The 12,730-nt window shown below is 35.6% G+C and overlaps 1 protein-coding gene across 1 annotated transcript; it reads right to left on the bottom strand.

Annotated features, from left to right (window-relative positions):
- Positions 1-2,263: 2,263 nt before the first annotated feature.
- LOC107768210 (uncharacterized) lies at positions 2,264-8,191 on the bottom strand. The gene is made up of 3 exons (XM_016587314.2): positions 7,856-8,191; positions 3,592-3,760; positions 2,264-3,501 (listed from the first exon to the last, which is right to left on the bottom strand). Exons 2-3 carry the CDS (start codon positions 3,674-3,676, stop codon positions 3,047-3,049), a joined length of 540 nt encoding a protein of 179 aa, XP_016442800.1. The 5' UTR covers positions 3,677-3,760; positions 7,856-8,191; the 3' UTR covers positions 2,264-3,046.
- Positions 8,192-12,730: the final 4,539 nt, after the last annotated feature.

Below are 12,730 nucleotides of genomic sequence, written 5' to 3'. Positions count from 1 at the left end.
TAAGTTATTTACCTTAAAGTTAAACAACCTTCTTGAATTTGAAAGAAGTATTGATACTCTTTCCAAGAGAATGAATATCAAAAGTAAATCTCCCTTTTTTAAAAAACATTTTAACCATATGACGACATAAAAAATGTATGTATGCTTGTTTATCCTAATGTCGATACAAATGGCATGGTTCATGCAAGACATACATTCATGCTATTTAAAATCTCTAAGTCAAGGATAAAAATAACACCAAATAGAATTATAGAATAATGCAGCTAGTTGACTCAAGCAATATATACTTATTATATTGCACAAAAAAATAACTAGATACGCATCATTTTATAATTCATCAAACGAAACTTGGATAAACTTTAATGATACCAGTCACTCAAGTTTCACCAGCACGTGTAATGGTTCCTTCATCCTTTATAGAGTATGTGTAAACTTTGAAACATCTTTAAGCATATTCCTGGACCAGCCGTTATGCAAATATCATTATTCCTTTTTATGGCTGGACTCAGAATTCCTGCAAAATAAATTAATTTGTTTTTGATACCCAAATCTTTTTGGGTCCTTGAGGGTTAGTAGCTGGTGTAATTAGAGATGCATATATCTGTTTAATTCTCCAAACATATTTTGATGTGCCATAATATTTTGCATAATTGCATGCAAATACTTTATGTCCAAAATTATCATAGTAATGACATGTAGTATGAGAAGAAAAATGTTTACCTGCAGCTGCCTTATTAGTTGACTTGAAACTTCCCCCAGTCAACTTGTTTAAGGTAGGATATTTACCAGTAGACCCCTTTCTAGTCGACTGAAAGCGGTTAAGCCAAGGAGACGACTTTGATCTAACAAAGTAGTGGCTGGGGGATTTGTGCAAGTTGCTTTTTTGTTTGCGAAGCTCAAAATTTTCTTCTTGAAGTAAGTTGTTCTTCAATTGATATTCTTTAAGCTGAATATCCCAGTTTTTCTTTTCATTTCTCAACTTGTTATATTCTTCAAGTTGAATTTTCCAATCTTTCTTCTCATGTATCAACTTGTTATATTCTTCAAGTTGAATATCCCAATTCTTTTTCTCTTTCCTCAACTTATTATATTCTTTAAGTACTTTCTCAAGGTCGTTGAGAACCAATTCAATATTTTCCTACAATTCATCAGATTTATCGCAATACGTAATAGGAGTAGGACATACATTGTCAATTTCTCCCATTGCCATGAAACATAGGTTCTCCATTCTTTCGGGATCATTTTCTTCCTCATATTTATCCTCGCCGCTCCAAGTTGAGATTCCACGATTCTTCTTTTTGAGGTTAGGATACTTTAATTTCATATGTCCAGATTTACCACATTCGTAGAAGCATACATTCTCTTTTTGTTGAACCTCATTCTTGTGGCTCTTGTGATGATTCTGGATGGATTGAGATTTTTTATTCTGCTTCTTTCTACTCTCTTTTTTTCTTGCCCTGGGTATCACTGCCAAGTCTTCTCGATCTTCACCGTTTTCAAATTCTTCAAGAACTGACTTGGATTCGATTTCCTTAACTTTGTTGATGTCTCCATGGATATTTTTCAATCTGTCCCATATATCTTTAGCAGTCTCACAAGTGGAGATATTCTTATATTCTTCTTCACTAATCGCACAATAGAGCATGTTGATTGCTCTAGCGTTTGTTTGCATAATATCCAGCTGCTCTCTTGTGTAGTCAAATATGGATGTCCCTTTTTCAAGATTCCTTCCATCACTGTTGTTCGGAATAGGTCTAGGTCTATTCTGAATAACTAGCCAGGCTAGATAATCTATTGGTTGAACATAAACCTTCATTCTTTCTTTCCAATGGCTATAGTATTGACTATTGAATTACGGTGGCCTTCTTGTTGAGTATCCTCTTGAGATATGGTTTTAGTAATTTGATGACATTCCATGGATCTTTTATCACTTGTTGTTAAGCAAAAAATAAAGATGTGAGACCCGCTCTGATACCAATTGAAAGTACAAGGGGAGGGGGATGAATTGTAGCATGTTAAAAAATTCTAGTCGACTATGGTATGCTCTTAGTCGACCGATGCAGAGATAGACTGCACAATACTGTTAGTACTTTGATTCAATCAAATACTAATCTTAACAAACAGTAATTGCTTGTAATAAAAATATGAAAGCAGTAAGGTAAATGACACCAGGAATTTTATACTGGTTCGGAACCAATGTGGTATCCTACTCCAGTCTCCTTGGGTTGCAAGGATATTATCTCTTGATCTCTTTGTGATATGATTGTATACAGCTTGTGTGATTTTCAACGTTCACCACCAATTTTTACAAGGTTGGTTTTAATACGCTCACCAACTACGACTCTTTGGTTTTCACTCGCTCACCAAAGAAACGAATAATGACCCAACCTCTAAGGACACACTGCCTCTCCAATATTTTTCAGTCTCTCTTCACTCTTTTATGTACACAGTAAATCTACTAAATATAAATCTCAATGCTTGTTAAGAGTAGAACAAAGAACTTGTAGGTGGATAGACAATTGTATAGAAGGTTGCGTGAATCAATCCTTGAGTTTTCCAGTATTCTTATAGCCGAGTATTGTTGTATATTGGTCTTTTGATGCCGACAGTATGTTACTGATATTTGATTCCAGAAATGTCTCTGATTCCTTCAAGAATGATGAGCTAGATTAATTAATCCAAGGAGTGCTCTTGTTCCATGCCGAGATGCTCCATATTTGCCGAGATGCTCCACGCTTTACTTAAGAAATGAGCACCACTTCAATTTGTCTCCATTTGGTGGAGTAGATTAATTTATTCAATGAGTGCTTTATGTTGTATCAAAGAAAGAGACAACAAGCACCACTTCATTTTGTCTCTATTTGGTGGGGTAGATTGATTTATTTAAGGAGTGCTTCATGTTTTAGACAGCACTTCCAGTTGTCTCCCACTATATTGTGTTTTCCATTGCTTTAGTCCTTCATTCTTATTTTTGCATACTTGAGAGATCGATCAGTGTTGATTGACTTTCTTTTTGAGCTTCTTGTCCTTGCCTTCATTCCTACAATCAAAGTAGACCACTTTGAATCTCCCATTTTATAGAATCTGCATACACATGTATAACATTAATCAAGACTTCTTTATGGATATTGATCATTATTAAAATTATAAACTTAACACTTTCTATCATAGTAACCTCTAAACCTTCACCCATAGGATGCTTAGTTGAAAATATTTTAACCTCATTCTCCACTTTTTTCAGTTTTCCTATAACCCCTTTTCTCCCTTCTACATTATTTGTGACTACAACTGATCTTTCGGGATTAACATCGAGTTTTTCTATCAACTTATCGTAGTTTTTAGTCTTGCAATCGACGAGAGAGAAATCGATGTTCTCGTAGTTAGGCAAGACATCAACAGGGTCCCCTGTCTTGAATTCTACCATGTCATTTAGCCCTGTTTCTTCAATCACTTTCTGCGGCTTGTCCAATTTTTGCTCCTGAATAATGCAGACAACTTTACCTGTCGAAAATAAAATTAAGTAAATAAAAGTATAGTTTGTCTAACGGCTTAAACTTTTAAATGAGATAATCATACATTTCGAACATTTACCTCCTGTTTGACGAGCAGCAGTGGCTAAGGCCACAGTTGATGGAGAGACTTCAGAGGTGACTTCTACCATTAATTTGGCACTCATCCCGGCTGCTAGTGGTGATATGAACTCGTTACTCTCGGGTTCTTGTGTTCCGCAAGATTCGCAATTCTGATTTTTTTTGCTACACTGCATGGAATAAAAGGGAAATCAAACAGTCAATTTCATATTTTTTGGTATTCAGTTAGAAATCCAAGTAGTCGCATATATGCATTATGCGACGATTGTTCTCAATGCTAGAACTATGGCCAGGTGAACTATTAGAAGCAAATCACAGTAATAATGTTCTTTTTAGTTTACAGCGCCAGCCATGCAGTTATTTGAGATGTATTTTTCTCTGTGTGTCAAGCACAATGCAGAATATATTAATTAAAGGTTTTATTAATACATCCGAGTATATTAAATTTTGTGCGTGAATGTGATATCATCTCTTTTAATTTAAAGGCTCTGAATTCCAAAGCTGCATTCATGTCTTTGGATTAAAATTGATTAGGGATGGCAATGGGGCAGGGCAAACGTAGGGCAGGCCAGGGCGTTAAAGGGGCAGGGCGGAGCAAAATTTAAACGGGGCAAGACAAGGTAGGGCGGGTCAAAACATTTTTTCACAAAATTTTAAATAGATAGGGCAGACATATATAAGGAGTTTTAGCTTCATTAAAAAAGTCAAAAATTATAAAAACTTCAATGAAATCTTGCAAAATGAAAAAAAAAATTACAAAATGAAAGAGGGTCTAAACAGGGCAGCGCTTAATAGGTCGGGGCAAGGCAAGGCAAGGTTGAGCAAAAACTTGAAAAAATGCTACATAAGGCATGACAAGGAGGGCCAAAAGCTTAGCATGTCACAGCTTGTCTTGCCATGTCCTGTCGTGCCCTACGCAATTGACATCCCTAAAATTGTTGTAGAGCTCCAAAGTTAAAACACCTCCCAAAAAATCATGCCAGGCAAATTCCAAGATTACTAACCTCCCCCTCTTCAAAGAAAAGGAGAAGGGTGGAAAAGAGACGAATGTCATTTCTTTTGTGATTAAAAGTTGATAATTTGAAAATTACTTTTTGACAAATATCTATATATATTGTTACCATATAGAATAGTGTTATGATGAATTTTTAAAAAATTTAAAATTGATGATAATGTTTAAATATTGATATGTGCAAATGATATGAAAATAATAGTTAAAAGAAAGTTAAATTCCCACTTCTTAAGTGATATGAAGTCATTTTCCATTTCTGATAAGTGATAACCATACATCATAAATAATTTTCTCTAAGATTACGACTTTGAAAATGCCGCAGATCTAGAAGGATCTTCTTCTGTATATGCCTCTTGTTCTTTAATTTCTCCTATTAGTTCTCTTCATCTCATATGCAATTGCAATAATTTCTTTTAATCATCCAAGTTTATTTTGTTTGGTGGGTCATTATTCGCGTTAAGTAGTGATACTGATAAAGAAATTAAATGAATCTTGAGTCTAATTCAATCCTAAAAATTAGTTCATGACATAAAGATCACCCAAGCCATATAAAAGAACTATCCATCCCTTTTTACCACCAATTTGGGACTCCCAACACCCTTCGATGACTCAGGACTAAACATTTAGAGCGTGGACAATATAATAAAGGCCCAACATCGAAAATTTAAGAATGGGTTAAGTCTTCCTCGACACGATAAAGAAAAGGAAATCTACATTGTATGGCTACCAGAAAATTCTATTAGCCCTACTTTCCGCACGGTAACCCTATAATCTCTCGTATCACAATATAGTTTTTTTATATGTAGCGTCCCATCTTACCAAAAAGTTTTTTATTTATTATACACGCCTTTCAACCGAAGTTTATTCCTTTCCATCCCATTTCAAGAATATTTTTTTATTTTTCAAAACCCACTTACTCGTAGTAATTACTCACCTCTTTCTTTCTCTCTGTCCTTTTCTTCTTTTTCATTTTTCTTTCTTCGGCTATTTCTCTTTTTTCTTCATTCTTCTTTCTTTTTCTATTTCTTATTTCATATATGGATTTCTTTCTCATTGTTTTTGACTTCATACTAATTGTTTTTGACTTCATACTTATTAGGTCTTCTTCGGAATCGTAATGGTGTTCTGTGAGTGAAGATCGTTTGAAATGAGTATATACATTGTATCCTAAATTTGGCAGTACATGCATTATATTCCTAACGTGTTTGTGTATCCAGAGTGTATATTAAGTGTATCACAAGTATGTTTGGGTGTCATAAGTGTATAGTCTGTTATACAATGTAAAAATTATATATACAGCGCCTTCTATTTCTTCTTCTTCTTCTCCTTCTTCCTTCTCTATTTCTTCTTTTTTTTGTGGCATGGGTATCTATGCTTATGGAGTTTCCTCCTTTTCCTTTTTTTTATTTTATAGATTTGATAAATTAAAATTTCAAAAACAAATGTTTCAGTTTCTATGCAAAAGATAAATTTTAGATTCAAGCGTTTTGATATTCGTGGGAAATATCTTTTTATTTTCTTTCAGCTTTAAATCATAGATTACATTTTATGGTTCACAACCTTTGAGTGTGTCACACCTCTTTTTTTCACCTTAACTCATTTAAGATAATAAATTAATTTTTTAAAGTTCAAAAAGTTTTTCAATTCAAAGTGACAAAATTTGTATTTCAAAGTATTTTCAGAGTCGTCACTTGACATTTGGTTTCGGTGTATCAAGTCAACGTTTTTTAAAAAAAAAAATTATTTACCTTTAAAATATATTTTGACTTTAAAACATAATCTGCACCAAAAATTCTAAGTAAGGGGGTTCATTTGACTCAAGAAGAATGTATTAGGCATTCGCCAAGTCCTATAACTAGTACTTGATCCAATTGGCTTTAATGAATACTCAAATTGAGATAAAACAAATAAGAATAAAAAATAAACACACAAGGAAGTTCGAGGTTGTCCCACCTAAATAAAGGCAAAGGAAGGGGGAAAAAAGAAAGAAAAAATATATTAAAGGTCCTAAACTAATCTATACTATGCTTCTTCCACTATGTTCGTCATGGCCTCCAACTATATACTACTGTGGGGCATTCCTTTGGGTAAAATATTTTACAGATTTTTCGGGGATTCCCCGGATAACATAATTAACTAAAAGGGACAACCTCTCGCCTCCAAAAAACAAAAATGTCTTAGGCTTGCCTACCCAAGTGTGGTCAGCCTCAACATGCTACTAGCGGACAAAGTAAAAATAAAAATAAAGTAGAACTAAATAAGAAAAGTCTTATCAATGCTCATTTCCTTTTTAATTCTGTTTAAGTCCCAAATCCCATGGCCCATAGCTATATCCAACATTCAAACAGTCATAACAAATCTAGATAAGATGAACATACAACCCAGTGAGCATCCAAACCAACAAAAGAAAGATAAAATTACAAAGAAGAGCTAAGAATAGTAAAGTAAAGAAACTGAAGTTATCCGAACAGCCGTTTAAGGATGTCCTACATCACCCCATGCCTTGGTCAAATTCTATCCGTTCTTAAAGTTTACTCTAACTTACAACTTTGGCTTAATCTTTAGAAGAAACTGATATTATGAGAAAGCAATTCTTTTTTTTATTTCACCCCCAAATTGGAGTTAATAAAGAATTCGAAAAGGGCTAACGAAAACCTTTAATCAATCACAATAGAAAGAACTCTAAATAACTAAAGAGAAATGAAAACAACATGCTGGGAATTTAATTTGAGCACTCAACTCATTCAAATCGGGACATTATTTTAATGCTAAAAAGAAAAACTTATAAGATAACCTTAGCTCAAATAATTGTTAAAACATGCTTCAAGATGTTTAATTAAACAGTGAATCCAAAGAGGAGCACGTAAGTCTTTAAATAATAAATAATTTCCACCATTCCCATTCTTTCTTTCACTTAAGAAAACTCTAAAAAGACTATGAAAAATCAGTTGTGAACTCCAATTTAAACAGGCAAAAAGAAAAGTCTAGGAATCACCATTTAAGGAACAAAACTATTTTTCAAGTCCAAATTCGTTTGTTGACAGAACATCTACTAAAGCATCACTAACTGATGTTAAGGGAACAAACCGAAAGAAGGACATTTCACTTGATTTCTTTTACCTAAACAATTTATGGAAATCAATCATTTACCTAAACAATTTATACTCCCAAATCCTACCCATCCTTAAACGGCTCTTCTTAAGCTTTTCATAACCGCAAAAATTAAAATAAGTAGTGGAGTAAAGAAGTGAACCTGTTTAAACAAAATTTCTTTAATAAGAGCAGACGAAATCAACAATTACAAACTTGGCTTCAAAACTCGGCAAGGAATGACAGCAACTAACCCGCACCGGAATTGCGGACGGGAATCATGAACCAATATCGAACGGCAGCTTCAATATGCAACGGACTCAAACCACCCTCAAATTCAATCAAACTCCATTTTTTGAAAGTAAAAAACCGAAATCAAATAGAATAAACAGAGGTGTATTTTTCTTGTATTTTTTTTTCGATTTTCTAAAATCTAAAAGAGGAATATTGTTTTTTAAACCCTAGCTTTTTTCATTGCTCTCCAGAATCGTCCCCTGTAGAAACCGAAAATAGTAGAATATATAGAAGCCTCGAAGATTCTCTCCTTCCTTTCCAAGTAATTATCCCAAAATTCCTGTTTTTCAGATTTTCTTTTAAAAGATAATTTTTTTATGAATGGAAAGCGTGGATTCGGTTTCACCCTAATCCGACCGCTCCCATTGTCTAAAGGAAATCAAAAACGCATGAGTGAGGTTGAAGAATCTTCGGTGTTAGAGGTTCGTTAAGGTTCGGGGTGACGTGGAAAGAAGGAGAGATGAGAGGAGGGGACCATAGAGACTCAGGTGAGTGAACTCGCCAGTTTGGATGAGTTTTTGATACAAATATTAGCCATTAGCTTTCGAAAATTAGTTGCACGTGTTTTGGTGGGAAAAGTAGTTATTGTTTGTGTCACACGCTTAGCATGTTTGTATTTCCTTTTCTTTTTATTTAAGCATTTTAGCTTCATTACAATTTTATTAATAGGAGATACACAAAATATAAAGGCATCGAGATTGATATATTAATTGGACTCCTCTCTTTCTCCTCTTCTTCTCTCTATATTCTGCTTCCTCCTCGACCAACTCTTCTGTTCTTGTCTCATTTCTGTTACTAGTTCACTCTTCTAATGAAGTGATACCTCAATTAGGTATCAATTGGTATCAGATCTCGATAGACGATGGGACCACGTATAACTGTCGATGTAGTAACTAGCAATCAACCCATGGATTTGCAGGAGCAATATGAAGATCTAGCAGCTCAACAGCTAGATCTAAGGGCAGAAATGGCTCAAACACGATAGGAACTCTGGGATGACTTGGATAAACGCCATGTTGAGCTGCTCCATATGGTAAGTTCTCTAAAATATTCCTTTGATAGTTTGAAATTGAGCCAGCAATCAAAGGACAATGCTTCTACTTCGACTGCTAGGGATAAGGTATTACAATCAGGGCAAGGTATCTTAGGTCCTAATCCTTATTGTGGTAACACAAATTGAGGTCATAATCTAATTTTCCCTCCTTTCAATGGAAAAAATTTGAAAACCTGGTTATATAGGATTGAGCAATATTTTGCAGAAGATGACACTCCGCTCAATCAGAGAGTGAGACTAGTAGCTATGAACCTCGATGATTAGGCCTTAGCTTGGCATCAAGCCTATCTCAAATGTCAGAATGTACCTGTGTTACCCTCTTGGGATGAGTATATTACTGAACTAAACGAAGTAATTACTGGTGATTTCTCTGATCATATGCTAGAGTTGAAACAGTTGAAACAAACAGGATATGTTAGGGAATTTCAATTTGCTTTTGATAGACTGGTAGCTCAATGTAACTTAACTGTTGAGCAAGCTATCTCTTGCTTCCTTGGTGGTTTGAAAGAGGAACTGGTGAATCATATAATGATGCATGAGCCTAACACTTTAGCTAAAACCTGCAGGCTAGCTAGGCTAGTTGAGGCCGCTTTAGCTGCTAATGCCAGAGCTCATAAATATACTTCAGTTGGTTACTCTGATGCTAGGAGGATTCCTTATGATAATCAAGTCCCTAAACCTCCTTCCTATCCAGCAGTTAGTCATACACCTCGACTGACATTACCTGCTCCTAACACTGTTGTGGTACCTAGGCATAGGAGGACTATTTCCCCAGCTGAGATGCAGGCAAAAAGGGCCCAGAGATTATGTTATTTTTGTGATGAAAAATATACTGCAGGCCACAAATGCAACCTTCCCAAATAATTGTTTGTCTTAGAGCTTGAAAGACATGATACCTTACCTACAGAAGAAGGAGACAATACTTCTGAAGTTGAGAAACCTCATGAGGAGTGGACTGTTGCTAAAGAAGGACATCCTCACATTTCACTATGTGCATTAGCTGGTATCCAAGGAGCACAAACCATTCATGTTACAGGCTATAGTGATAAAAAATCCATTCAGATTCTCTTAGATGGTGGTAGCACCCATAAATTTATAGATTCAGCAGCTGCAAAGAAGCTAGGTTGTTATGTTATTCCTACTGTGCTAAGTTATGTGAGCTTGGGCAACAACAATCTTGAAGCCACTTCTGGAGTGGTAAAGAATTTTAAGTGGATATTGGAGGGTAATACATATGTATCAGACCATATAATCTTTCTTGTTGGTAAATATGATTTGGTTTTAGGAGCCTTGTAGATGAAGACCTTAGGTCCAGTCACAATAGACTATTCAGCCTTAACTATGACCTTTAACTACCAAGGCAAAACACATTTCTTGAAGGGAGTTTCAGAATATTGTAAGCTTTCTAGTTCTAAGGCTGTCAATAAGTATCAAGGTGATAATGCTTAGTTGTATATGCCACAGGTGGTGCTTGAAGCTCCATTACCTACTTGTGGAGGTGATGGGCTTTTTCTTTTCCTACACTTACCTAAAGATAAGCCAATGCCACAGTCACTCAGAGACTTATTAACAACCTATAAGTAGGTGTTCTCAGAGCCTACTGCACTACCTCCCCAAAGGGGTGCATTTGACCACAGGATCCCATTGCAGCCTAGTACCAAACCAATCAACATCAGGCCTTATAGATATTCTTCTATGACAAAGGATATCATTGAGAAGTTGGTAAAGGAGATGCTACAGGAAGGGGTCATCCAATACCGAAACAACCCATTCTCTTCACCTGTGGTGGTGGTAGGTAAGAAAGATGGAACTTGGGATTATGTGTGGACTACAGGGACCTAAACGAGTGTACTATTAAAGATAAATTCCCTATTCCTATTATTGATGACTGGGTGGATGAGTTATTAGGGGCTTCTATCCTTCTAAGATTGATCTCAGATCTAGTTATCACCAGATCAAGATGGTTCCTGAAGATGTCCCTAAGACAGCATTCAAAACTCACATAGGACACTATGAGTATTTGGTCATGCCTTTTGGCTTGACCAATGCTCCTTCCATTTTCCAGTGCTTAATGAACCATGTCTTTCAGAAGCTTCTCAGAAAATTTATGCTTGTTTTCTTTGATGATATTCTAATCTACAGTCTGAATTTGCAAGATCATCTTCTTTATTTGCAGTAGGTTTTTGACATTATGGTGCAGAACATTTTATTGGCCAAGAATTCTAAATGTGTTTTTGGTGTGCCAAGTGTGAAATATCTAGGCCACTTTATTTCTGCACAAGGATTTGCTACTGACCCAAAGAAGATAGAGGTGGTGAAGCACTGTAATGACCCGACTGGTCGTTTTGAGCACTTGCACTTTTCTCGGTAGTTTGAGGGCACGAGTATCCCCGCATGATGTATTATGTGATGAACCGATAGGTCATCTTATGTTTTAGAACCTAATTCTGTGTTTTGAAGCCTCAAATACCTCATTTTAGTTCTCCTCGATTTGCGTACATAGTCCGGGTATTTTTCCGGAAAGCTTTTATGTTAAAAACTAAAAAAATGAAATCTTTGCTTTAAAACCTATTTGAGTTGACTTTGGTCAACGTTTTGAGAAAATAGACTTGGATTCGTATTTTAACGGTCCCGATGGGTCCGTATCATGATTTGGGACTTGGGCGTATGCCCGGAATCGAATTCGGAAGTCCCTAGCTCGAGTTATCGAATTTTGTTAAAATTTAAAAGTTTAAAGGCTTAATGAATCTAATGGTTTGATCGATGTTTGAAATTATTGATACCGGGTCCGTATTTAGGTTTCAAAATCGGGTATAAGCTCATTTCTATATTTATGACTTGTCTGTCAAATTTAGTGAGAAACGGAGTTGGTTTGACATGATTCGGACGTCCGATTGTTGAAATAGAAGTTTTAAAGTTTTCTTGAAAATTTCTTTTGATTTGGTGCTTAATTCGTAGTTTTAGGTGTTATCTTGGCGATTTGGTCGCGCGAGCAAGTTCGTATAATATTTTTATACTTGTGTGCATATTTGATTTAGAGCCCCGAGGACTCGGGTGAGTTTCAGATTGGATCCGGAATAATTTTTTCATGATTTTGAGTGTTGGTACTGGTGTCATAGCACTTGCGATATTTTTGTCGCAAAATGCGACTATCGCAATTGCAAAGCAACCTCGCATTTGCGAAGCTGGGCTACTGGGGAAAGGACTCGCATTTGCGAAGAATTCTCCGCTTTTGTGAAGCCTGTTGAGTTCGCATTTGCGGACTCAGTATCGTATTTGCGATAAAGGCCTAGGCGGGGTTAGTTCGCTTTTGCGAAGGACCAATGTTCACATTTGCGACCTTTTTGGTCGCATTTGCGAAGGCAACAGAGAATTTCAAAACTTTGATTTTGCGATTAGTTGTTCGCATTTGTGATGTTCACATTTGCGAAACCCATGTCGCAAATGCGACATCTTCAGCATGCATATAGCTGAGAATTCCGAGACTTAGCTTCATTTTGTTATATTTTGAACCCTAGCTTCGATGGGAGGCGATTTTGTGAAGGGATTCTCATACCAAATCATTGGGTAAGTGACTCTAATTAATTATCAACTTCATTTCATGATTTTACATAAGATTTAACATCAAATTCATAAGAATCTAGGGAAAAATTTGTGGATTTTGTCAAAACTTTGAAAAATGAAAATTTG

This window comes from Nicotiana tabacum, chromosome 23 (genome assembly GCF_000715075.1).
Source record: "Nicotiana tabacum cultivar K326 chromosome 23, ASM71507v2, whole genome shotgun sequence".
In the NCBI taxonomy this organism is placed as follows: domain Eukaryota; kingdom Viridiplantae; phylum Streptophyta; class Magnoliopsida; order Solanales; family Solanaceae; genus Nicotiana; species Nicotiana tabacum.
The sequence above is the reverse complement of the archived record's forward strand: the minus strand, read 5'-3'. Positions and strand labels throughout refer to the sequence as shown.